At 34.4% G+C, this 23,981-nt stretch overlaps 1 protein-coding gene across 3 annotated transcripts; it reads right to left on the reverse strand.

The window, feature by feature from the left end:
* Positions 1 to 21: 21 nt before the first annotated feature.
* On the reverse strand, positions 22 to 23,771 carry LOC134273947 (zinc finger SWIM domain-containing protein 8-like). 3 transcript variants are annotated; one of them, XM_062756183.1, is made up of 22 exons: positions 23,315 to 23,771; positions 20,909 to 21,062; positions 20,548 to 20,642; positions 20,269 to 20,444; positions 19,818 to 19,925; positions 19,474 to 19,555; positions 16,258 to 16,378; positions 15,621 to 15,816; positions 14,194 to 15,291; positions 13,909 to 14,050; positions 13,371 to 13,546; positions 12,733 to 12,919; positions 12,521 to 12,631; positions 9,349 to 9,473; positions 8,913 to 9,232; positions 7,416 to 7,516; positions 7,116 to 7,305; positions 6,925 to 7,014; positions 6,255 to 6,538; positions 4,906 to 6,069; positions 3,917 to 4,094; positions 22 to 3,696 (listed from the first exon to the last, which is right to left on the reverse strand). In XM_062756183.1, exons 1-22 carry the CDS (start codon positions 23,487 to 23,489, stop codon positions 3,480 to 3,482), a joined length of 5,490 nt encoding a protein of 1,829 aa, XP_062612167.1. In that variant the 5' UTR covers positions 23,490 to 23,771; the 3' UTR covers positions 22 to 3,479. The 3 variants fall into 3 exon arrangements, with proteins under 3 accessions (XP_062612167.1, XP_062612159.1, XP_062612173.1); XM_062756175.1 differs by having other exon boundaries at positions 13,909 to 14,053; XM_062756189.1 differs by lacking the exons at positions 20,269 to 20,444; positions 20,548 to 20,642; positions 20,909 to 21,062; positions 23,315 to 23,771 and adding an exon at positions 20,194 to 20,202 and having other exon boundaries at positions 13,909 to 14,053.
* Positions 23,772 to 23,981: the final 210 nt, after the last annotated feature.

Raw genomic sequence — 23,981 nt, forward strand, 5'->3', positions numbered from 1 at the left:
TGTGAAACAAAGACCAGAACAATGATTTTTATTTTTTTTTACATTTATTGACTGGAGATTGGTGTGAGGTGATATTTATGACAATAATGTCAGGACTTCATCTACTTCTGTCTACTTAAAAAAATACCTTCATCTTATAATTCAATTCACAATTTCTTCAAAAAACTATGCTTACAAAAATGTTAATAAATAAGATGAAGATAGTTTTCTTGATAAGAAATTACATTTTAACTATCAAGCAGAACCAATATAAATAACCTCAATAGGACTGAACACTTTTTAAAAAAAATTGAAATACATGTGTACAATTGAATTATATTTTGTTTGAAAAATGTGTAGCAGGATACGCTCCTTCAAATTGAAACTTAGAAATTATGGTCTGTTATTCTGATAATTCATACATCTCATTTTTTCTGAACAATTTCATTCAATTTGGTGCATAAAATGTTCTTTAAATTTTCATTGACTAGGTAAATGACAGAAAATTAACTTTCAGATAAATACATGTGTATAAAAAAGATGCTTGACACTCACATTTATTAAATGTTGATAAGTGCATATTCTGAACATTGTTTATAGATGAAGTGCATAGGGTACATTAAAAGAGCTATCTACCAGAGATATGGTGATGAACACAGAGAGTAATCCCGTGACAGGGACGCAGAGATCCAAAAAATCTACCTGTTGACTGAAATATTAAAATCTACTAGGTACATAGGTGATACAAGCTGAGATCAAATTTTGTCATGTTTTGGGACACTGGTCTTGCATACTGACTATGTTTTCAAGGCTGCTGTATATGTATATATTGTTTGTATGTATAACTCAAGTCTACTGTGCATACAGTCACCAATTTGTCAAAAATCAAATGAAGTGTTTTCAACCCTGTATATCTGGGCATATGATGATAACTATAAACCAATACTGAATAAGAGAAAAAGAACAATGTTTAGCATACCCCCCATCCCTGACTCATGAAATGTTAAATTTTGTATGCCAAAGTTAGAAACAATTTTAAACTCTAATTCCCCACCATATTACTGATTGCAAGTTTTTTCAGATTTGCTAAGTTTGCATAGCCAATCATACAAAAGCATTTGACAAAAAATTAGCAACATTTTGAAATTACACTTCTCATTCATTTTTTCCCAAATTGAACAATCTTTCAAACATGTGTTTCTTCCCTACTGTACATTTGTAAATACAATCACTCTTATAAAAATTAGGTATTACCATAATTCGCATCTTTCCAAGAAAATACATTATTAGTAATTTATATGCCATGGAAGACAATAACCATTAGTTTAATACTACATTGTTGATAAATAAATACTAGGTTTTTTGTCTTAAATATACGAGTAATGCTTATGTGGTGCAGAAAATGAATAAATATACATACATGAATAGATATATTTATGATATATGAATAAACACTAAATGCATTTGCAACAAAGTTAAATGTTCACATTATCTTTGTTTATAAAAATAGAACAACAGGGGAATGAAGCAACTCTAGAAATATATTTAAGTAAAATTATGAATACATGTATTCTATTTTTGTTCAGCAACAATGAAGTTCAGTATTTCTTATTGCATTTTGGTGTATGCTCAGCACACAAGATTTGTCTTTGAAGATCAGAATCAAACAATGCAAGAATATTTATAAATATAAAAGATTAAGGACATATTTTCAGGTGATGTTATGTTTGTTCTTTCTAGATTCTTGTTTCAAATAAAAAAGATGGTAATATCTTTGTAGGGTGAACTATAATAATCTAAAGTTGTTCGATGTTTCAACAATGTCTCTAAATGACCAAAAATCTCAAAGAATTTATGTAATACATAGTTTCAATGAATAATTTTTTCCTCATTGGGAAAGCTAGGATAATTTTTCTCATATAAAGATTTACCTATATTAAAGTTCAAACAATTAAGCAAGGATTTTAGTGAAAAACTCTCAAACTTCTCAAAAGAAGTTACAAAATACACATGTAAATCATCAACATATGACAAACCTTTCTTGGGTCCACCTTTTAAAATTCTTTGGTTGCCCTCTCCTGACTAGGTCTGACAATATTGGGTCAGCAGGCAGATGAGAATTTTTTTCTCTAATAAAGAAAATTTCAATGCTATTTTTTTTATTCTATTTTCCAGAGTACTTAAAAAAATAACTGTTTCTTTTAAAAGTAAAAAAAATTGAGTTGGGTCATTTTTAGCCAGTAGGTCAAGACAGGGCAACCAACAATTTTTAATGATGGCCTGGGGTTTTAAAAATATATAGCTCTGTTAGATGTTATTTCAATAGACCACAAAATTATCATCTGTTTTTATCTCGAAATTTCTTCCTATTCCAAAAAAAAAAAAAAATGATCTTAAACCACAAATAATCTAACATTCACAGCATCTTAAGATGCCTGATATGTGTAAATATTAACTTATTAACCTGGATGACTCTGTTACTATGATAATAATAATACATGTATTATCATATACTGTACATACAATTTCTACTCTCTTTTCAACATTAAATTCAAACCAGCTTTTTTCTAACATAAAGTTGCAAAAAATAACTTTCTTCCACCATTATTACATCCATTCTGTTAAATTACATTCTCAACTACAATTCAGGTTATTTCATTTCCAACTATTAAACTATCAAATCATTTGGCAACGTGTGTATGTTATTAAGAGCTAATCAACTATAACATAAGGCAATTCCAAGTTTTTTCCATGTTTAGCATCCACATGCACCTATTCAACACCCCAGATCAGGGGGAAAAAAACAGGAGTCCTGTAATTTATTCTTTAGGACAAATTCTTTGAAGTCTGCCAATTTCTTTTTATATATGTCTAAATTCTGTTAAAAAATAAGGAAAAACCTCAGCATTTAATACCTTGAATTTTTTAACTTAAAAGAACAAATATCTCTTCAAGATCAAATCCTTTGAATGATGTCCCTTTTTGAAGCCTATAAGGTATTGGCTTCATTTTTGGCTTGTGTGTGAATTTTATAAGTAGTTGGGAAGGTTTTTGAAAGATGGGTGGACATTAAATATAGAAAAATCTTAAAATGACCTGAGGAGAATCAATAGAACACACACAAAAAACAAACAACAGTACAGTTTGTTTCATAAAACAGAAAAAAATGTATACAATTATATTATCTTCAATGGATTGGTAAATGAAAAACAAGGACTATTACACAAAAAAAGTTTGTTTTTTTCCTTTCAAACAAATCCTGTAAGTAAACACAAACAGTAAACATTAAACAAACAATTGTAAAACAATGTCAGTATAAGGTATGACTTCCAAAGTGTAAATAATAAAATACATAAAACATGAGTTCACAATCATAAATATATATTTTTAAACATTTTCTTTATGAATTTTTGACACAAAAAAAATAATAATAAAAATCTATACTAAATTCCTGATTTTTCATTTTTTTTTCTTTAACACTGGACTATACAAAGTGTGTATCAGACATTTCCAGTGGCTAATGCATGTAAGATTCTTGTCCATAAGTCCTTTCGACAGGACTTTGACCTTCTAAGGCTCTGTAGTAGTTCTTGAAATTGGACCAGGCCCCCAGGTGTAAGGCAGAAGGCGTTTCTGGCACTGCAGATAGTGCTGATAAAGTCCTCGTAGTCTGACTGGTTTATATGATGGATTTTCTGATGAGCACATTGATTAAACCTAAGAAGAAAAGCAAACAAAATAATTTTTACAGTGATTAATTTTTCTGATTTTCTAATGCACATAATAAAAAAGAAATGATTTTATTCTTAACACCTTTTCTAATTTTGTAAATATCTAAAGTATTTGAACCTATAAATATTTTGAATATTAAGCTAACAAATCTGATCTGATATTACTATAATTAACAAAGTAACAGAACATTTTTCTAAGTACTTACATATTGAGGCATTTCTGTATGAGTGGATTAAGGATGTTAGATCTCATGTGATTCTGAACTACAACAGGGTTACTCCTAGCCAAGACATGGGCTGCCTCTATAGCAATGTCATACAGTATAAAGGGGCTGACCACCGCATTCACGGCACTGGCACAAAACTGCTGTAGGTAGTTGATTCCTGAAAAAGATGACAAGAATAATTAAAGTGCAATGAAAAATTTGCACTTTATACCAACTCCTTAATGACTTATTTAATCACTGCAGTTAGAAATACATCATAGGTACTGGTGGAATCATTTTAATTTATGGGGTTCAACCAAAGGAGTATATATGATAAGAGCCAATGCTGGCCCCCTAAAAGTCAACATTTTAGACTGACATTCAGATATGTTTAATTGATATTTATTTTGAAGAAAAGATTATATTAGAAATATTTCTAATATATTTTTCACATTTATATGCACTACCTAGCTGTAAATGACATGGGAAATAATGCTATTTTTGCTCTCTAGCAAAAAAGCCAAAAATATGCCTTTTTCTTGATGTTTTTTTCTTATGGGAAACATAGAGCGCAGTGTAGAACATACATAATTTTTCTGTTACTAATCAGTATTGGATAGATACATCTTTGGTAAAAATATAAATCTTGTTCTAGGCTGCGCTCTATATTTTCTGGAAGAAAAACTGCTTGAAAATAAGCAGTTTTATACAAAATATGCTAAAATGGCGGGAAAACGTGACTTTTATGATGTCATATTTCTAAAATAACGGCATTTTGATCAAAATGAAAATGACCAATAAAGGTCGCATATATTGCTGTACAAATTAAAGCTATATATAAATTAAAATTAAGATATTCATTTTAAGGGGCCAATTGAGACACTTACCATATATCGCTCTTTATACTCTCAATCAACAATGGCCTAACTTCAATCAAAGAGCAACAAATTCAAAGAGTTTTTATCACATTACAGTGTATATAATCTTACCTAATTTGACAGCAATTCCAAGAAGCCACTTGACATCTTCACCATATGGTGGATTACGGGCGTATTTAGTCTGTGGTCTGTCATCATGGACTCTTCTTGATAAGGTCTCCAAAGCCAGCATTCCTACTCTAAAAGAAGCCATGAGATAATTCAGCTGTTTCTCATTGTCCAGATGACTGGGTCCATGATGTCCTTGTGTTGAACCTTGGTGTGGTGGACTTGGAGAATTTGATGCTCCTTCAACCAAGGCTTCAGCCTGGTGTATTGGCTGTGGGGGAGCCCCTCCAGCTGACGATGAAGGGGGGCATTGAATAGGGGTTATCTGACAATGGGAATGAGGGGGAAACACCTGCACTGCTGTACCAAGGGGCCTGAACTGTGGAGGATTTGCAGAGTAGACATTGGGAGCTCCTTGCAGTTGAATATTGTTGAATGGGGGCTGAGTTTGGTATGGGAACGTGACATATGGATGAATATTATGACCATGGATGGGGATATGCTGTGGGGTAAACTGTTGCCCAAATGGTGGAAGCTGCTGGACATAACCTATATGCTGGACCAGAGCTTGATGAGGTAGCTGGTGGTGATTGGCGGGTGGAATTGTGTAGGACAAAACCATGGGTTGGGCTGATAAGGTGGGATTAGCATGGGACATGACCTGATTTGATACTTGATGATTCGAGGAGGATGACATGGGGAGAACTTGTAGTGTCTGTGGACTCTGCCTTTCTGCGCCCAAGGAAGAGGAATTTGAATTGTCACTGTCAAGTTCCACATGAGAATGATTGTGGGATATATTTGAAGTTTCATTTGATTTGGCAGCCTCCTCTGATAACTCAAACCACTGCCTGGCTACATCAAACAGAACTTCAGGATAGACACCTCCTCCTTTTGCAGCGCTTTCTACAGCAAGACAAGCTCTCTCTAACATGTCTCTGCTCTGTTCCTTACACTGGAAGATGGCTCGCTGTACCTCTGATGGGTTGAGAGCCTGAGCATGTGGGAGGCATGACAGTGCCAGGTCAGCCGCTGCCCTCACCATGGCTGGATCACGCCCCCTTGAAGCTTTATCAGCCAATGAAGCAACCTCTGGAGGTGTCAGGTGACCTTCCCAGGTGTCAATCAAAATGTTGATGGCAATGCTTCCTATATCTATTGCTTGACCTGTACAACAAATGTTTTAATACTTAGATAACTGTACATCTATTCATTCCAAAATTTAGGTTAGACATTCTCCTTAAAATTCTACACATATCAATGCTGTCTCATTCTATCTTTCTGAAGATGTAATTAAATAAATGAATTAAAATTGCAAAAAAAAAAAAAAAAACTACATTGATATGACAAACCTGTAATCCAAGACACATGAGAGGAGTATGTTCTGGACAGCCAGTTTGGAGATACACAATTGTTAAGACCCAAGGCATAAACACCAATCTGGAATGCACACAAATGTAAGTTCCGGTGGGGTCCAGTAGTTGTGTTGGTGTTGGTTGGCTGTGTAAATAGTGAGGTGGAGCTATTTCCACCAGCCTTGCCCAATACTGTTTTAGACAGTTCAAACATGAAGTGAGCTATGGCTTCACTTGGCTGGTTAGGCACTGTTGGCATCATCCTGCTCTTACCTTTGAACCTGTAGAAAAAGAAAATGAAAAAAATATCAATGTTCTGTTCCTAATGTCAAATAATTGAAAGCCCTTCATCAAACCATACCAAATAAGAACATCTTTATTCAAACACTTATCAAGTTTAATATTAAATGAAACCAAAGCTGGATGGAAAGAAACTACTGTATACAGGTAAATTTAAGCTCCCCTTTTTATTTTTGCCCCTTTCGCCCTCGTCCCAAATGGGTGAATGTAAAATGGCAAATGCAAAGAAAATGGCATGACCTCTGAAACAGATCTCTGCCTGAGTAAATTCAAAACAGGCAAAATCGTTTGCAGGTGTAAAAGGGTGAAAATAAACCTGCGTACAAATATACAGTATACTCCCAGTTAAGGAGAGTTTGCTACCAACCTGGTATTTTTAACATTTGGTGTACTGCTTCTAGACTCCATAGACAACTGTTGAGACCTGAGTATTGGAGTAGGCATCATTCCTGGTGGACTATAAAAATAATTTAATCTTAGTATCCATTGAATCAATCCATATTTAGGAATTTGCAACCCTCACCACCCCCTTTTTCCAAAAACAACATGAAAATGTACCTATCATTATCCCTCAGTTTGACACGAGGGTCTTTCTCCCCTGAGCTGCTGGAGCCCAGTGAGTCACTGTCAGCACTACTGCCACAGTCACTGCCCGGGCCCTGATGTTTACCCCAAGTCCTCCTGATAAGGGTGGGAGAGTTGTCACTTGACGTGGTCTCTGGGGCACTACTGTCAATACTGGCCATACCTGTTCAGAGATTGTAAAACAAAATATTTTCATGAATGAAAAAATTAATAATTTGTAAATTGTATGAAATATTCAAATAAAAATTTTGAAAAGCTGTCATTTTTTCAGACCTTGAGATGGTTTCTTTTTCTGTGCCATACATCTAAGCTTAGCTTCCAATGCTCTGACTTCATCTTCCTCTTCTACTGCAGAACTATCTGTGTCTTTTCCACTGTAACAAACAAAAAACATTGTGAAAATCAAATACGAAATTTAAACCTGTAAATAAATAATTGTTTTTTAAATTTTTTAAAGAAAGAATGTACAGTGAAACTTCTCCAAACCGGCCCCCCTGGAAACCGGTTCCCCCTAAACATCGGCCGAATTTATAAGTCCCGGCAAAATTCTTAACATTTCTTTACACAACCGGCCACCCCTGAAAACTGGACACCGACCACTTTTCCAAGAACGAAAGTTAAGAAACATAGAAAAATTCCCCTCATCATACCGGCCACTTTTTGATTGCAAGGAATATAATTATTGTCATTGGCCAGAGGGTAATAATGACCGGGCAGAGGTGTGAAAAATACCCACCACTCCAGAAGTCAGAGGTGTGAAAAACAATTAATTGTTAAATTCAATCTAAAAAATTTCATTATTTAAATTTTTATGGTCTTATTAGGGTTTTCTATTTCACAGTTTGAATGTCTTGAAGGGGTAATTATCTTGCCAGACTACGTAAATGGCCGGTCTAAATTATTTACTTATGATTAAGTATCAATTAAACTTGAATTAACAAAATATCAAGCAACTAGTGAATTTAAATCACAGAATGAATTAACAAATTATCGCACGCCATATTGCATCATACTTTTAAAAACACATAAGCGGCCTTAAAAAATGCTGAGAGAAAAAAAAAACAAAAAAAAACAAAATTTTATCAAATATATATATTTTATAATTAAAAGAACATAAGGTTTTGCTCAGAAATGTTTTAATTATTTACTTTTCACTGAAGTATTAACAAATTTTTTAATGACGTAAGCGATAGGCAAATACATTGTACATGCAGTAGGCAGGTCTAGTTAAGGTAAAAGGACTGGTTAATTTCCTCGCATATGGTTAATAAAAGTAACTTTCCATAATTTTTTTTTGTTCTTTTTTTTTAGAATTTCTTTTTATAAAAATCAACAGGCATGTCTAAATTATCCTCACTAATAATAATTTACATTTTTAAAAACTTTTGTAATACATAACGTGTCTGCCATTAATTGGCACGTTGACAAATACTTATAACAGACACCAGTTTTATATATTTCCTAGCATCTGGCAGATAGTTCTGCAATTCTTCAGTATGTTTGATTCTCGGGAAACCGGCCACCCCTCTAGTCCGGCCATTTTATTCAGTCCGGCAGCTGGCCGGCTTAGAGAAGTTTTACTGTATTCTAAAGTGAGCATCAATTGCATAAAAATATGAGCTCAACAAGTATGAATACATCTAATACTCACAAGATACCAAGCATACAAGTTACAACTTCATATCTAAGACAGCCATTACCCAAAGACACAAGAAAACAAATGCCATTTACACGTTCATGTAACGTAAAACAACAAAGATAAACACATACCTATTGTACCTGAGGGGATAAGTAATTTTGGGCCTCGCTCCTGCTGATACTCTACTGGGCCCTGGGTTGACTTCACTAGGAATACTGACAGCTGGCTGAGTACTAGAACCACTCTTGGCTGTGTTTTCTGTCTTGGGGGAATTGGAAGAACCTGCTGCCTCAGCTCCGGCACTAGAAGCCTGAGGACTATGAGGGGTATTTATACTACTGCTAGCAGCGTTTGTGACATTAGATGATGGGGTTTTCACTCCTAAGTAATTAACTAGGCTTGGAGCTTTGTATAACTGGTGGACCTCCTTATCTAACAACTTGTCCATGATCTACAAAACAAATTCAATTAAAATTGAGCACTGTGTTATTTTTCAAATTACCACATACCATTTACTTTTAAATCAAGGATAACATAAAGGTACATTTAAAGTTGTACAGTTTTTACCTTGCTAAGTTTTATCGGGTCATCCTTGTAGTGGACTAACATAGCAATAGCCAGCTCTCCTCTTTGTCTTCTAGTGCTTTCACATAACAGGGGGTGTTCAGCTTCAGAAACATTGGCTTTTAGACCTGCAAAATTTATGCATATATATCAATCAACAATTTTGAAGTTCAAAACTTTATAAATAATTCCATCAAAATTTGCTTTCAAGTAAATTTGTTTGGTAAAGCTTGTTTCTTTTTTACTTGGAATGAAAGTCACACTTTTGAATCACTGTTTCATCCAAACCTATGCACTGATATACAAACAAGAGGCCCACGGGCCTTATAGGTCACCTGAGTATTGTGTAACAACTTTCAAACAATTAAGTTTGGTTCGTGTTTTAAACCAGAGGCCATGAAATTCACAATTCACAATTTTGAAAGAGGCACCATTGCTTATCATAATTATAAACTTAGCATGGTTACTCTATTTACTTAATACCCAGAGGTAGATCAGAGTAACAAAGAGAAAATGCACTTCCACTTTATACCCAGTTGTGCACCTCACCCCAAAGGAACCACTGACCCAGGGGCCACATATTTCAAAATTTTGAAAATTTCATCATAAAATGGTTGATTAATACCAAACAGCTGATTTCAAAGCATTAATTTATTTTCAGACTATATACCCCCGCCCCTTCCCTGACCCAGGGGGCATAAAAAACCACTTTGCTAGATGCACCTTTCCTCATCATAAATATATATACTTGGATCATTGGTATAAAACCCAGAAGCAAAGGTAAATATTTTCAAAGAATTAATGTATTTTTACTATATAATCAATAGAGCCCCGCCCTAACACCAGAACCCCTGACCCTGGGGCCATAAAATTCACAATTTTAGAAGAAGCACTCTTGCCCATCATAACTATGTACTTAGTTAGTTTATTTAATACCCAGGAGCAGAGAAGAAGATTTTCAAAGAAATTAATGCATTTTCACTATATTATCAAAAAAGCCCCGCCCTAACACCAGAACCCCTGACCCTGGGGCCATAAAAGTCACAATTTTGGAAGAGGCACTCTTGCTCATCATAACTATCTGCTTGGTTGGTTTATTTAATACCTAAAAGCAGAGAAGAAGATTTTCAAAGAATTAATGCATTTTCACTATATAATCAATAGAGCCCCGCCCTAACACCAGAACCCCTGACCCTGGGGCCATAAAATACACAATTTTGGAAGAGGCACTCTTGCTCATCATAACTATGTACTTAGTTAGTTTATTTAACACCCAGAAGCAGAGGAGAAGATTTTCAAAGAATAAATGCATTTTCACTATATAAACAATAGAGCCCCACCCTAACACCAGATAGAGCCCCGCCCTAACACCAGAACCCCTGACCCTGGGGCCATAAAATTCACAAATCTGGAAGAGGCACTCTTGCTCATCATAACTATGTACTTAGTTAGTTTATTTAATACCCAGGAGCAGAGAAGAAGATTTTCAAAGAATAAATGCATTTTCACTATATAATATATATAGCCCCGCCCTAGCACTAGAACCCCTGACCCTGGGGCCATGAATTTCAAAATTTTGGTAGAGGACTCAATGCTCATTACATTCATGCCAACAGTTTGCCTGCTTGATGTCCAGGGGTAAAGAAGAAGATTTTTAAAGATTGCAATAATTTTAGTGGTTTTGGCCCCACCCCTCAGGTCCCTGGGGGGTGGGGACCATGAAATTCACAATTTTTGTTCCCCTTCAACCATAGATGCTGTATACCAAATTTGGTTAATTTCAACAATATTTTATTATGATAAACATAATTGGATTGGACAGCAGGCACTGCCTATATAAGTCCTTTCCACAATACAAGGTCAAATCATACATGTACAAGTAAATATTATTAATATAACATTGAAAAATATAAATATATACATGCATATATTCAGTAGAAATGTATATGACAAGGCAAATTAAGGAGAACAAATAAAAAGAGAAATATATGAGCTGATAATATAATTTAAATTTATATTTTAACATATATAACTGGCAATTACATGTGTATATTAATAATTGTATAAATTTTAAAAAAAAATGAATAAGAAAACATAAATAGGTTTTGGTTCTGTGATTTGACAATTGAAAAACAAAAGCAGATAGAATATCATGCAAATCGCTTTGTAGTTGCAATAAATTCTTGAACAAGTTTAAATATTGCAATATTTTGGTTGTATGTAAGATTATTGTCTCCATTTAGAATAAGTTGTAAACATAAAGGCATTGGTAATTGCAAAGTATTAAAGTTTTGTATTAGGTTCTGTCTTTGCATACAGTATTTTGGACAATTCATAAAATAGTGATATGATGTTTCTGAATTAAACCCGCACATGTCACAACTTTTATCTTCCTTTAAAAAATGATTAAATAAGTCAGCATTTAAATTACTAGCATTATTTCGCAACTGACAATGCAATATATTCATTTTACGACTTCCATAATTGTAATATTTCTTAGGTTTTATGCAGTATATATTCTTTATGGCAGTCTTGAATGATGTAAGTGAAGAAAGGTTTCGGATATTAAATGGTAAATTATTCCAAAGTCTTATAGTTGAAGGGAGGAAACTTTTCATGAATGAAGTTGTTTTGGCTTGTGGAATATGAAATGTAAGATTGTCCTGATTCCTTAAGGGATAAGAATTATCTGGAAGAATGCATTGTTGTAATAAATCTTGCAAATACTGGGGTGCTAATCCATACACTATTTTATAAAATAACACTAGTTTATGTATTTTTCTTCTTATTTCAAGAGTATCCCAGCAAAGCTCTTCATAAAGCATTGATCTTGATGAATTGATTCTTAAACCGGTTATTATTCGTGCAGCTGCAACTTGAACATCTTCAAGTAATTTTGCATCTCTTTCTGTACAATTATCCCATACAATATCTGAATATTCAAGAACAGGACGAATAAAAGCAAAATATATTTTTATCAAAGCATCCCTCTTAAGTGTGTGTTTCCAGATTTGGTTGAAACTGGTTCAGTGGTTTCAGAGAAGAAGCTGAAAATGTTCAAATGTTAACACACGACACACAACGCACGACGACGGACGAAAACGGATAGCAATAGGTCACCTGAGTTACTCAGGTGACCTAATAAACAGTTTACAATAAGGTTGCCATTTCATACCAAGTGCTGCTACAGCTCCATCAAATCCAAGTTTTTCATCCACACTTGTCCTAACAGTAATCTGCACAGACCTACTGGGAGGGCGGCTACTGGAACAGCCAACTGGAAACACTGAAACAGTCAAAAGAAATAACATTATGACAAATATTTCCCATTATAATCCAAGGTTTAAATGCAATTTTTAAATAATGATAATTATTCATAGAAAGTACCTGGTAGACATAGAGAGTCAAAGATGAATGTTGCTAAAGTTAGTGGAAGAAGGGCATCTCCACGAGTTTTGAATGTTCCATCTCTCAGCTCTTCAGCTTTCTCTCGTAAAACAGCTATCTCTGCGGGTCCTAACGGAATCTTTTTCAACAGATTCAGTATTTCTGACTCCTGGTAAGCTAATTTTACCTAAAAAGTAATTTGAAATTTAATTACAAACAACTAGTTTTTTTTCTGACCTTTTAAATTAAATTTCAGTACATGTATTAACACATGTATTATTGGAAAGTCAAATATTTACTGTGAAATCATCATTGTTCATGGGTTAGTGGGGCTGTAAGGCCATAAGGGTCTATGGGACTATAGTGCAATTGCCAACATTTTTAATGGGCCATTTTGAAAATGTATTGGCATCTTTACATTCTGACCATGTCGATGATTGGAGTTATTGAAATTTTTAATGGTTAGAGAAAAGTCAGTTATAGATGAACCTCAGACAGGATATATTGTTAGATTGTTATTGTCAGATATTGTTAGATTTGTGAAGTGATTAACAAAAGCAGATCAAATGACTTTCTTTGAATTGGATTGCTATCTTATTATGTGACCATTGCCAAATGCCAATTTTAATGTCATCTACCTCAAGGGCTTTGCTGGATGCTGGGGGTCTTGGCATTTCTAGACCAAACATTCCAACTTTAAATGCTAAGTGGTGGCACTCTGATTCCTCAGCTAACACACTACACAGAAAGGCTGCCTTGGAGAGGGTAGAACTGGCCAATAGACTGATATTGGTTAATGCCTTTTTCTTCTTTCCTGAAATGCACAAAAAATCCATGAAATAAACACAATGCACATATTTGTAAATAAACTTTTCAGTATTCTAGCTAGGATCTGAAAATGGAGGGTTGCATTGGAGGACACTTTTTCGAAACTTACACTGTACAATTTGTCTTGAGTTTAGGTTTTGATACATAATCAAAGTAATCTCATACATTACTTTACCCTTTAAATTTTATCAATTCGTTTTATCTAATTCAGTTGTAAGATAAAAGCAAATGGGACTTGAAGTTGGAATGTAATGCCTCTTCATTTCCTCCTAGCTCTAACACAATACATGTAATTGCAACTTTACCACTGTGACAGCTTTAAACTAATTATCAGAACTATAGTAATACCTTTGAGTGATGGAAGGTTAGCAGTTTCAGCCAGCAGATCTGGTGGGTTACTTAACAGTTCCTCAGCTAATTTCTGAGCAAGTCGACAAGCATCTCTGGTATGGCCATGTGCATGAAGAGCCTCTGCTCGGGAAAACAGTATCTGCTTCAAAAAACAGAAATCTAATTAAGATAGGACCAAATAAATTAAAAACATTCAAATCTAAGATACTTCTTCTTTTTTCTGCACTTTTTGAATTATAATTCTATTAGATCAAAATAAAAATTAAAATAAAAGAAACTTACGTCTTGCATGGCATTGAGATCTTTCACACCAGCAAACAGATTTGGTTCCTCTGATTTATCTCCCTTATTCTTGGAAGGCTCTGGAATTTTCGGATTGTTGAAGTAATAAATCTGATAGTCATCTAGTGGTCTAAGAACGTCTAAATTTTCTGCCCTATGTGAGTGACCATTCACTTCATCGATCATCTGTCTCTCATCCGCCTCATTTCCAAACATACCAATACTTATTCCCTCGGCCCCTCCTTCCGCTCCCTCAAACACTTCATCTGCATTGCTGGCACTCTGACAAAATACTCCATTGTCAGATCGCTCAAGTCCAAAACTACTAGATATCAGTTCGGGGGCATAGTTTCGCAAGTCGTGACTGTCTAAAGAATTGCTCCTACTGTTGACTTCCTTCATTTCTGATCCTGAATCTGAATCTCCTCTGAATAATGAACTACTGCGTTCTGGTTCACAGAAACCTTCTGACCCTGAGCTAATTGCACCATCGTTAACTATAGAATCTCTTTGACCAGCAAGGTTATTATTTCTCCTAATGTTTGAAAACTCCTGTGCATCTTGTAGCATATACTGTGCCTGTGCTAGAGTTGTTTTGTTATCAGTACTGATTATAGTGTCTAAGCAAAGAGGCATTGCTTGAATCCTGGATGGTTTTTTAGTTTCCTTTTCACTATGTTTGTTGAATCTATATTTCACATAACAAGATCCTTCCTTTTCCGAATACGTCACACCAGGTATAGGATAATCAGACCACTCTAAATTACAGGCTTCAATACTTGGCTTGAATCCTATGAAATTCTCCATATCGTTTTTCTTCAGTCCGCTGTTAGCTGATCCACTCAGAGAAGAGGAACGTGCTTTCTTCACATTCTCAATAGTTGAAATATGCCACTCTCTGAACTTGACGGCTAGGTCATCTCTCTGTATGGGTGACAGTTTGGGGTTCAGGGCAGACAATCTCCATAACGTGACGATCTCATCACAGAGACTGGAGGCCGCATGCTGGGTAGCATTAGCTCCAGATCCTCCATTTCCTCTTCCTATGTTGTTACTGTTGTTGTTTGTTACCTTTGTTGTAAACCACCATACAAGAATCTACAATTAAAGTACAGTTTAAAATCTATGTGATAGGCAGATGTACCATAACATAAATCTGAACTTATTTCAACATAAACAAGATTCCTGTTTATTGATATCAAATTTACTCATATTTATTTATCAATTTAACATCAAGTATTCCTTATCAGTTGATAATGAAGGTTCTTAGTAGGTTTCAACATTTTTGGCACTGTGGTTTATGAGACAATTTATTTAACCAATTCTAAAGCAGGTTTTCCTGAGAATACTTAGATGGGATTGGACCCAAATTCCAAAATACAAGTCCTGAGACTTGAGAAAATCCTAGTAATAACCTTGAGGCTTACCTGTTCACATTGCAGGACCTCATCAGTTATGATTTCAAGCAGTGGTACAGCATTACTGTCATTTCTCCTTAGCATTTCCCGTACTATTGACAGAAGGTTCCACATTCCTTCAGGCTCACGACCACGCAGAGGGCGGAGTAAACTCTGCCATTCCGCAGCAGCAGGGGGAGCAGTCGCTGACAGATAATTGACATCACTGTAATAGAATAAAACCATACTCATTTTCAATGTTTAAGAATTCTCCGTTCTATCTCTCTCATCAGCTAATTTAACAGGTTCAAAGAAGATAAGTATTTTAATCAAATTTTCTCAAAGACATCATCTCTTTTATTGTAACATCACCTGTAAATCTTAAAGTCCTTATAACTCTCAAATTTTGTCAAAATTCAATGATCTAACAAGCAGTAGAGATATTTTAACATTTTCTTTTCTTAACTTCTCTGCCTTCAAAATGACTTTACTTTGGTTCTAGGTCATGCCATGCATTTTTGGTTAGCCAGAGACTTAAATATCATTGGTGACTCATGATAAAAGGAATAATGAGGGAATCCTTTGGAGACTTTTCCTTTTCTTGTTTGCAAGGGTAGAATATTGATGGTACTACTTCACTACCAAGGTAAAAGATTTTCATTTTCACCTGAAGACAATTGGAGAAGGGACACAGAATTTGACAAGAGTCTTCTTGACATTTTCATGCAGAGCTGATTCATCAAGACACCATGAAGTTTGTTCATTGGCAGAGGGCCCTGCTGTTGGATCTGAAAAAGGAAACATAAACAATGCAAACAGAGCTCTCTAGTGGTCTACATTACGAGGGCTGTTCGGAAATTATTGAGACAATTTCATTTACTCCATAAAGGACAGGGATAATTTCATGAAAATTCATCAACATCTTATAAAGAACGACTAAAACACTTTAGCATATTTTCTAATTCCTACGATAATTATATAAGTTTCTGTGAAGTAATAAATATGCATATGTCTATGGACCCGGAGCAGCCTCGCTACGTCATTTAACGTTACATAAGCCGTAGATTGTTTCGCATGTTTAAGCGTTTAATATTTTCTTTGTTATTACATATATATAACATAACAAAAATCAAACAGTCTCTTTTCTTATACTACTCTTTCAAAATGTATGCTGTTCCTACCCCAGTCAAAAAATTTCAATTATGGGAAAGGATGATTTAGAATCATGCAGTGCCAATTCATGCAACGCGGGTTAAATACTGTAACGATATCAATACTGTATGTAATAACTCATGGTCGTACAGATCTTTTAATTTTACTCTAGTTAAATTAATTGTTGAAAAAATGTATACCGATGAAATAACATATCCTAACACATCATTTTTTTTCTCGTTGTTATTGTTTAAGCAGGTCGTTCAGTCTTGAAATGTGTTCCACATTGCACTACACAAAATTTTAGGTATGCTGGCTGCTCCGCCCTTGACGTCAAAATCCATTTTTTCGTTGTTAGCAAATTTCTCTACCGCGCTTAATTCTTTATGCTCTCCGTATTTCTGATCATAATTCTATCAAAGTTGCACAACATGAATTTAACCAAAGCTGAAAAATTATACACTTAAACTGAATTATTTTCGCTCTCATTATGGATCCACGAAGAGTTAGAATTTTGGGGTTACATATTTTCAAATCCGGGTACCCCTACTATTGACACATTTATATACCATTGTAGAGAAAATATTAAATATTTGTAAAATATTTCTTGCTCTTATTAATTTTTAGTGTATGCATACATGTTAACCTATTGTGATGAAAAATAGGGATATTCTGACCTCAAAAGCGGTAGCATTGCGCGCGTGTTGTTTAACGCTTGGATTATCGATATCTTTCATGTAATATACATGTATATTATAAGCCTTGAATGAAATCAGGTACCTACACTAATTAATCTTAAATATCAACAGCAAAGAAGACAGAAACACCTTAAGTTTGACATAAATTGTACAAATTCAAATATTTTTCATGCTTATCATTTTGCTTGGATTGGCTGTTAACTTAGCCTTTTGAAGAGTGATCTTTGCTGATATAGCCTAGAAGCAATAATTCTGAATGTTCATTCAGTTTTTAAACAAAACAAATGATGACATGGTTTAATCTTGATCTAAAACAAGTTCCTATCTTTCGTTATATAAATCAGATTTCCCGCGATGATCGAAAACGAAAGTAGAGATGTGCCACATGGCTTGGTCAATCGAGTGATTTCTATTGACTTTATTGATAAAGTTGTGAGCTTCTGTGCTTTTAAAGACGATTTCAGATGTTTTCATCTAATTCTTAAAAGCTGTACATGGAAGGGATGTTGATTAATTTATCGTAACCAATGTAATCACTGGTAGTCTTGTGTTGTTGTCGTTGTCAAATCCGTGCTTGAAATCTATGTACAAAAACAGCGTTTGTATGATTCAGTCAAATCACGCGATATCTAGCGAGATTTTATGAGAGTGGCTTCAAAAATGGATACCCAAGCGAACCAAAAATACTTTAGACGCAGCTTTTGTAGAAAAGCGGTAGATTTCTGAATTAAATCGGTAGGCGGGAGATGGAGTGAAAAAGCGGTAGACTCCCGCCTAAATCGGGAGAGTTAACATGTATGGTGTATGTCAAACGTATATGCCAATTTTCACTGAAAGACGTTCATTAGAAAGCAAAATATACACAATGTCTCAATAATTTTCGAACAACCCTCGTATGTGTCAAATATGTCGGCCACAGTTAAGTTTTGTACATGTATATGTATATTGCTTAAGAATTTCCTATCCATTTCCTGGGGAAATTTAACACTTCAGAAATACTTATTTGCTATTATCAAGTTACACTATACTAACATAGTACCAGTCATAAGACGTACTCCAGAATAACACTTATATTTCCTCCTTGTGATGAATAATTCTTACACTACATAGCATGTTAAGTTTTGATCAATCCACTTCTGCACTGTCTGCTCAAATGATAAATTCCACTTTTGCCTTTCTTCAGAACTTACATGTAATCAAGTTTCAAAAGACAAGTACATTCAAAAGAATAAAAATCAATTACATTTAATATCACACTGCCAAAAACATATATATACATGAACATAAATTATCAAAGTACTCAGAAGTACAAAGAGCCAGGCTCATTTATAGAGCAGTAACCAGTACCATTTTGCATGAAACATGCATGAAATAACTGCTACATAATGTTCAGGAATATAATTTTGCAGTAAATTATTAAATTCATTTAAAAAAAAATTTTTTAACACAAGAAAAGCAGGGTTTTAATCATTTCTGAATAACAATGTATAACTTCGGTGATCGCTTTAGTTTTCCCATAATATTTAATTTAACTGGAACATACTCCAGATTATTTTGTTTTTTTTTCTTTTTTTTCCGCAATGCTATTATCTGTGATTACTTTTCCTTTTATTCTTTTGCAATTCTAATTTGATATGCTAAATATTGCAAACATCCACCTAGTAACAAGGTCGGATGCAAGTGTGTAATTACTATGCATGTATGACGAAGCAGTGAAATTTTCCATCATTCTATAAAAAATAAAGGTGGTCTTTTCAGCTAGAAACATTTTGATTTCAGGTTGCACATGGCCTGTGCATACATTTGGCAGCAGAGGTTACGTTCACTCCCACACAGGTATTAGCTTTCCTTTCAATCTGACATAAGAAATTAAAACTATGTTTCTGATATTTGAACATTTGAGAAATTTGACCCAGCGTTATCATCATGATATTATTTGAGAACGGGAACTGGTCAAATTTGAAAAGTGTAATTTTTATATATGCGGTTGTTGGCTTACACTATGGAACCCATCTAAAAAGTTGATTACATACCAGGAGCTCCACAGACTGTGTTCATAGCATTCTCCTGGGAAGACAAAAGCTCATCAAGCAATCGCTGTGCTGTGGGTAAAATCTGTAAAAGCAAATCCCAGACTTCAAAGCATATTGCATCAACATCTAAAATAAAATACTTACAGATACTGTGACAAGACTTAGATTTACCCTTTTTCAATTTAATTGCTCTATTTGTTGTCATTTAAATATATTAGTAATGTGCAACACATTTTCTGGCAAGTTTATTTTAAACATTGGCAATGGAGATGTAAAACTGTTTTACAAATGTTATAAACTAGGTAATATATGTGACATCACATCTGATAACTACTAGATCTTACCTGCTGTGGTAACTCACTAATGAGATACTGGGCAAATTTCTGCAGCTGGTCTCTGTGTAGCCTGGACAGGGATTCTGATACAGGAGCTCTTAACTTCACTGATGGTGCCTATATAACAGAAACAATAAATAAAGCTCAAATTCTATTTATTTATTTTTTAATCTTCATCTTACATGCAATTATCCTAAAAATTTCTCAAAATATATATGTATAACTGAAATTCCTTTTGGCTGCAAAAAAATCTAATGAATGAATACTTAGATTTGTATTGTCATGAACCAGTCCCTTTTTCTACCTAATTTTAGCAAATTTTGTATGCACTGCATGCATCAACTGTCAATGCTTGACATAACACTTTGCAGCATAACAACTATACCTGGTGAATTCTATAGCATTAACAACCTGACTCTACCTGGTAAATTCTTATCATTAACATATAACATGACTTTACCTGGTGAATTCTATACAGACAGAGGGCTACTACATGTGAACACCAGGAGGGTTGACTGTTACAAGTACAGGTACAGGAAGAGATTCTCCTACGATCAAACACCACCGCCACATTGAAGTTTCCCTTAGCCTGCTGTATACCTTGTGGGGGTATCACTGAGGCACTCAGGTGGAATCCTGGGATATATCAAAAAAATAAGGCTCAATTATTGTGTACAAAATTAAAATTCACCTCTTCAAAATGAATTAATAATTTTAATTCACAAATTAAACTCCTTACCAATTTGCAGGACTTCCTTGACTGATTTTGTCTTGTAGAGGTGCTCTCCTTTCTGGAATTCATCTGCACTGCCATTGGCCAAACAGGAATACAACCTAGTAATAATTCATGATCATACAATTGGTACTCCCACTAAATATGAATTGTCAATACAATCAATATATTTCAATTTATTCTTAAAATTGCAAGTCTTTCAATATAATTTTGCTGACTATGGATAAAGGCGTATATTTTTTAAAAATCTATTAAACACCTTACTTCTTTGAAGTGCTCCCCTAGGCTTTACTATCAAGAAATCTCTGATAATCAATAACAAAACAATAAAGGTATCTATTTTCATTATCTTAAATATTGATTTTACCTAATGTCCTCTTCATTTTCAGGAAAACTCCAAAATGCAATCCTGAGCTGAATCTGTTCAGGAATGGGCTGTGGGAAGTGTTCCACGACTTCAAAAGGTATGTGACAAGCTACTGCCTTTGAGGCTAGTTCCACTAACGAAGACACAGCTCCCGCTGTAAAACAAATCAATTCCAGTGAAATCAGGTTCACAGTGAAATTCTCTTTAAAACTTAGCTCTCATTTGTGACACTGTTTTAATACATGTGCATATATTTTTCTTTAAGTACACTTTAAGTTCACTTTGTAAAAAAAAAAAAAAAAAATTGTAACAAGCTTGAGAATGATAAATGTGCAAAAAAGTTTTGATGCAGAACATAAAAAATTCAGAATGTAAGAACTATGCATGTCACAAGATTTAAACAGAATCTTTTAAATTTTATGTTAAACCACAGGCCTCTGAAGAATTTATAACTAAAGCCTTGTTAATGTGTTGCAATTTGTTTTTTACTGAGAGACACAATACATAAATCTTTTAAGCAGACATTGTGATTAAAAGAACTCTACTGCTTCTGCATATATTGAAATTTCTCTTTTTTTAACAACGACTTCAAAACAAAAAACATTCTACCTGTATTAAGAAATGGAAATTCTTCAACATGAGAATGTATCTCTTTTATAAATGAATCCTTGGGACTACTTAAATTTCTATATTGATCATGTGCCTATTTGTAACTAAGATATATTCTAGAAGCAAACTTCAATTTCTATGCATTTTCTGTGGCCTACAATTTAGTATGTGGACCTATTGAACTATGATGTATAAAACAATGTGCAAGAATTGTGCACAAGATAAATCCAGTAAAATTATGTTTTTTAAAAATATATAATATGGACATGCAATTTTCAGTATGTGTCTCTCTTAATCTTGTTAATAAATAATTCTGAACAATATTAGAATTGAGAGTAAAGTTCTGCTTCTTATTTCAGGCATGGAAAACTACAGAAATCACAAGTCTTTTTTCAACAGCCATAAGTAGACTCTGAACCCCTGACTTTGCTAAGGCCAAAAATAAAAAATAGTCTTGTTTCCTGAACCCGACTTTGCTATTTCATGAAATATATATGTTTTAAATATCAGAACGACAAAACTTCAGTTAAATATGGGTAAGCTCAAAAAGTGAGTACATCTTTACTTTACTGCCCCTAAGCCATGACTTTTCCAAGGTATACAACTATATACCTTTTGTTCCTTACATTACATGCAGTTAAAATGACTTGTAACAGAGTTTAAAAAGTGGCTATGTGTTGTAAATAGTGAGCTCCTACTAACACTAGTTAGTGGGTTAACCCTTTAGCTCAGTTGGTAGAGTGTCCTAGAGGGTCGTAGGTTCGAGCCAAAGTGTGGACATCCCTAGCTAATGGTCATATTGACACCCAACTACAAATCCCACATGGTGAGTGGTGTTTATAGAGTCAGGTGTGTGAGATTTCTCAGGGGTTAGAAATCTAAAGAAAAAGAAGTGGAAGTGTAACAAAGTTTAAAAAGTGGCTATGCGTTGTAAATAGTGAGTCCACGCTCCTACCAGCTCTAGCTAGTGGGTTAACCCTTTAGCTCAGTCGGTAGAGCGTTGGATATTAAATCTTAAGGTTGTAAGTTCGAGCCATAGAGTGGTACCCCCTAGCTAATTGGTCATAGACTACTGTAGATCACTAAATTTTCGCGACACCATATTTTCGAGAGATAGTCATTGACTCTTGATAAGCGAGATAAAATTTTAACCCTAGCTAATTGGTCATAGACTACTTAAATTTAGTTATAACTAGATCATCATTTCCTTCATTCATAAATTACCCCTTCAAGTTCAATTTATTGAAAATCTGGGTATGATTCTCCTTAATTCCAAGGTAAAGGTTTCTTCCCATAAAACATACTGTTATGATATCACAGAAAAAGTATGATATGTTCCCATGGATTCAAAGGGATTTTCCTCCACAGAACTCTTTTGTCTGTGCAATGTCGATTTTTGAAAAAGTGAATGACAAAATGTCAAACTCAAAGTTTATGGTTAAAAATGCAACCTTGTTTGCAACATATTCTTCGGGACTTTGAATTACTTCTGAAATATTAAATATTTATATCTTTCTCCATCTCATTTGAACTCCAATAATTTTATTATTGAATTGGACATTACTTCTCAAACAAAAAAAGTTCATCATTGATAGAAACCGGCTTTAAAATTGTTGCCTTTCTGGCTAGAAGAGGTGAACAACCTCAGGTGGTTCACCTTTCATAGAATATTGACCCATCAGAGTGATTCGTCTTTCACTCATGCATGACTCAAAAAGACCACTTGTAAATTTCTGCTTATAAACCAAAGGAACAAAGGAAACAATTTCATTAATCCTATGTTTCCGGCAAACTTACTCTGTTGTTTATTATTAGTCGCTTGCCCACCATTTTGTCTTTTCCAACCTCTCCAATTATTACAAAGACTCTCAGGCTCGCTTATCCAGGAGCAGAGCGAATCCTCCTCAAATCGCTCGCTATCTTCAAAAGAAAACCTATCGTTCTCATTTTCCCAATCAAACATAAAGTCCATTATCTCGGCTCGCCTGCGATCTTCAAGTCTGAACGACTCCGAGCTTTTTGTTCCGTCAGCTGCTCGAGGACGAAGGTTCTAAATCCAATTTTATCGATTTGCAATGAGCATTTTTGGAAAAAATGAACAAAGTTCACTAAATATTGACTCCTAGCATTATAATGAAATACATTGCAGAAGATAAAACGACTAATTTTTGGTCATATTTGGCCTAATTAGTCGTCTGACTCCTTCGCCTGCCTGCACAACAATAACAAAATTTGTCGGGAGTATTCGGTAATGTCCGTGAGTCACGGTCGATGATTCGTAAATTTCCGGAAAAAAGCGGAAGCGGAAGTCCTTTTCTAAAACAAGAGATCAAGGTAAACATCAGTACATGATATTAGGGTAACAATCCACCATCAATCTGTCAAATCCATCAATAAATTTACAGTTAGAGAAAATCAAGATGAAATTTTAAGTTTGTTTTACATGAAAAAGTCAATATTTTAT

The sequence above is a fragment of the Saccostrea cucullata genome, unplaced genomic scaffold (genome assembly GCF_032062105.1).
Source record: "Saccostrea cucullata isolate Sc308-1 unplaced genomic scaffold, CSIRO_AGI_Scuc_v1 ctg31, whole genome shotgun sequence".
In the NCBI taxonomy this organism is placed as follows: domain Eukaryota; kingdom Metazoa; phylum Mollusca; class Bivalvia; order Ostreida; family Ostreidae; genus Saccostrea; species Saccostrea cuccullata.

What these genes read in the sequence shown, in the direction of transcription:
- LOC134273947 (XM_062756175.1), bottom strand. Translation starts at nt 23,489, where the DNA reads ATGGACTTTATGTTTGATTGGGAAAATGAGAACGATAGGTTTTCTTTT. An exon ending in GAAAATGAAGAGGACATTAG is followed by an intron (nt 20,643 to 20,908) that starts GTAAAATCAATA and finishes AATTATTACTAG; the next exon opens with GTTGTATTCCTGTTTGGCCA. An exon ending in AGGTCCTGCAATGTGAACAG is followed by an intron (nt 15,292 to 15,620) that starts GTAAGCCTCAAG and finishes CTTTAATTGTAG; the next exon opens with ATTCTTGTATGGTGGTTTAC.